General features: G+C 42.2%; 1 protein-coding gene across 1 annotated transcript in view; it reads left to right on the forward strand.

Annotated features, from left to right (window-relative positions):
* The first annotated feature begins 2,512 nt into the window (after positions 1-2,512).
* Positions 2,513-3,719, forward strand: part of IL19 (interleukin 19) — a 17,313-nt gene continuing 16,106 nt past the window's right edge. The window contains exon 1 of the mRNA XM_044674941.1: positions 2,513-2,564. Coding sequence (XP_044530876.1) covers positions 2,513-2,564 — 52 coding nt within the window. The remainder of the gene's footprint in view (positions 2,565-3,719) is intronic.

Below are 3,719 nucleotides of genomic sequence, written 5' to 3' on the forward strand. Positions count from 1 at the left end.
AAGAGCATTGGTTTTCTAGAGAAAAGACCTTGCTTGGACTCCCAGTGCCCATACTTGCTGCTTATATAAGCTTGCTACATCCGTGTAATGAGGGAATCAAACTGGATAACCTTTAAGTTTCTTCTGCTGTGATGACAGAAGGAACTAACCCTACTGAGGAGGAATTCAGATCTTTATCTCATTCAGGAAGACCTCAGTGCCCACATCCTTGCTTACTTTTAACACTTTTCTTTGGCTGCCCTTCTACTCTATCCCATTTACCATCTGTTTTAGTCCTAACTATTCTCGCCAGAGTTCCCCCAAGCTGCATTCCCATTGTCTCCCACTGTCAAACCCTTCTTTTTCTGAACCCCAAATCAATAACCTTTCAGGAGTGGTGTTCAAGCTTTTCATTTATTCCTTTTTCTTTCCAAACAGAATAGGAATGGGACCTGAAGTCTAGAAGACTCATATTTATGAGTTTAAATTTGACTGCAGACACTTATTAGCTGTGTGACCCTGGGCAAGTCATTTAACCCTATTTGCCTCAGTTCCTCATCTGTCAAATGAGCTGGAGATGGAAATGGCAAACCATTCTAGTACCTCTGCCAAGAAAAGCCCAAATAGAATCACAAAGAGCCAGACATGACTGAAAAATAACCGACAAAAACAACACACGCTGTTTATTTGAAAATGTTGTGATATTTGTGTGGAGAAGAAATGATATGGGTAAGGGGTCCCAGCTTGGGAATCAGGTTGCCTGGCTTACCCTTCTGGCTCTGTTGTCAGCTAGAATTAAGTTTTTCCCCTCGTTTACTCTCAGTTTCTTTTTTCTTCATAATGAAGAGAATAAAGTGACCCTCTCCTATATAGATATTGCCCAGGTGGGTTACAGCTAAGTCCTATACCCAGGTCTCCATGAGGCATTCCTTCCTTTTTTATAACTCAAGTACAACCACTGGAACAGTGACCCTTCAGTTTTAGCTACCACCAAAGTTCCTCTTTGGATCTCTGGGATCTTAGTACTACTCTAGCTCTTCTGGCCAGGTTGAAAGATGAAGCTAATTTTCCTCTTAATCCTGTCTAGTTGTAGTAGAGGGATGGTGGTAGGAGATAATATACAGGTCATGTTTATATGACAGTTTAAGAACACAGGCTTTGGAGGTCAAGGTCCTGGGTATAAATGCTGCCTCTGTCACTCCCTGTATGACCTTAGTTAGGTTCCAACTCCTCTAAGTCTTAATTTCACCTCAAAAATGTGAAGGTTAGACTAGATAACCTTTAAGATTCTTTCCTGATCTAAATCCATTAGCCTATAGCAGTGATGGTGAACCTTTTAAAGGGGTGGGTGATGTCCACAGGCAAGCATGGAGAGGGGGAGAGGAGCAGCCTGGCGGCTTCCCTCTGGCTTTGTAGTGATGAGCTCTGTTGTGAACTCTATGCTGGGGCAATGGTGGACTTGCCCACAGAGAGCGCTCTGAGTGCCCCTTCTGGCATGTGTGCCATGGGTTTGCCACCATGATCCTATATTATATAGTATTTTCAGGTTTATAAAATGCAAATGCTTTACATATATTATTTCAACTGATCCTCACAAGAATTCTGGAAGGCAAATATTATTTACTCTGAACTGAGGTTCAAAGAAATTAAATACTTTGTGTAGGTACTAGAGTTACTAAAAAAAAAATCTGAGGCAGGATTTGAACTCAGGTCTTCCCAGTTTTAAGTCTATACTGTACCATGCAGATACATCTCATGTTATAGTGGCTTAAAGCAATTGGATTAAAGAATTTGGATAAATAGTCCTACATTCTAATTTTACAGATTAAGGAAGATAAAGCTCAGGATTGTTAAGCGACTTGTCCAAGATCACACAATTGGTAAGAAGCAGAGCTGAGGTCAAACCCAAACAGGAAAGAACTTTAGGTAGCCTCACATAGTAGAAAGGATGAGGATTTGGAAGTCAGAAATGAGGGTATTGGGTTAGATGATCCATGTGTTCTTCAGCTTAACATTCTATGATGTTGTGTGTCTATGGTTTCTCTCCATAAAATTCAGGATTCCTCAAGAAAGGCATAGATTGCCCCATGCCAGCCTGCCAAGCAGGGCCAGATTGCACTAGTAGTGAATTTCACTGGAGCTGGTTGGTAGGAGGGTGTGTTTGGCAAAGGCTCTTACTGGAGTTTGCCTGCAGGACACTGTTGGTGTTATGCCATGAAAGAGAAGAGAGTGATTTAACTTGGATTTTTCAGTGTGGTGGTAGGATTGCAAGAAGTCTCATTTGCATATGAACCAGGAGTTCATTTTCCTTAGAAAATGCATGTCAAGACCCAGAAGAAGGAACGGAATTTCTTAATAATGATTAATCAGTTGATGTCTCAAAAAAAAAAAAAAGAAGAAAAGAAAACAATTAAGGAAAGAGATGCTGAGAAAACTGGGAAGAAAAAAAGTTTTCCAAGGAGCAGACCCACCCAACACACCTCAGTGGCATTTCCTCCTAGCCACCTGCATAAAAGTGACCAGCCTTCCCCAGATGCCACACAGCACAAGCCACCGAGACAGCTTGGAGCAGCCCAGGGCAAAAGGTAAGACACCCACATTCTTCCACCTGTTGATTTTATTCATCGCTATCCAAACCCATCCTTCATAATGCGATGGAGTAATGCCTTTCCTTAGGGTTTTACAGGTGTCTAATGCTCTCTCTCTCTCTCTCTGTCTCTCTCTCTCTCTGTCTCTCTCTCTCTCTCTCTCATTCAGAGATTATTGAGGCAGGGAGAATGATCCTGCCTGTCCAGAGTATTTAGTGTGTCCTCTTAAATAAGGGAAGAGGTAGAGAAAGGCTGACAGATCAGTTCCCTGGTCTCTTCTCAGAAGGAATAGGGGCCAGTTAGCTTCTTTAAGAGGGCAGAGGTTAGAAGTACATAAAAACAACATCTTTAGAAAGGATCAGGATCTTCAGAAATCTGAATTCAGTGCCTCCTCAGCAAAGTGCCAGGCAACTATCAGCACCAGATGGGTGGGAGTGAGGACTCGATTGGCTGGCTGGGGAAGGAGCTCTGCCTACAGTTTTTTCTTTCTTTTTAAAAAATAATCCTTAAGGGAGCAGGCAGTTCCCATGGCTCTAAAGAAGGTTCTGGAAACTGGAAAGTGAATATGTTCTCTGCCAAGCCATTTTTCTTTCTACAAGTCCTTCCAGCACCTACAGGTGCTCTGGTAGAGAATTAGTGGAGAAAAAGCAAAGAATCTAGGATCCAAGGATCTGGCCTCTGGTACCAACTACTTATGTGACTCTTGATAAATCAATCTTGCTGGGCCTCAGTTTTCACAGCTGTAAAATGAAGAGTTTAGACTTGATGGTCTCTGACATCCTTTCCAGCTCTAAATCTATGAGACTGTGACTTCTAGGAAAGAGATCAGTTGGGTCCGATTTAAGCTTGGTGGCTTCTTCAGGGCTTACCACAATTCTTTGCCCCAAACATGTGTTAATGAATGTTTGTTGCATCAGAAGTAGCTGTCCTTCATCTGAACCTATGCTTCTCTTAGGACTTTTGTTTTAAGCAACTTATATGTGTTCATGTCAGTGTTATTTGGTGAAACTGAAAGAGCATTAGATTGAAGATAGAAGATCTGGGTTCAAATTGTGATTCCTTCCTTCCTTCCTTCCTTCCTTCCTTCCTTCCTTCCTTCCTTCCTTCCTTCCTTCCTTCCTTCCTTCCTTCCTTCCTTCCTCCCTCCCTCCC

Source organism: Gracilinanus agilis, chromosome 4, assembly GCF_016433145.1.
Source record: "Gracilinanus agilis isolate LMUSP501 chromosome 4, AgileGrace, whole genome shotgun sequence".
NCBI classification, from domain to species: Eukaryota; Metazoa; Chordata; class Mammalia; order Didelphimorphia; family Didelphidae; genus Gracilinanus; species Gracilinanus agilis.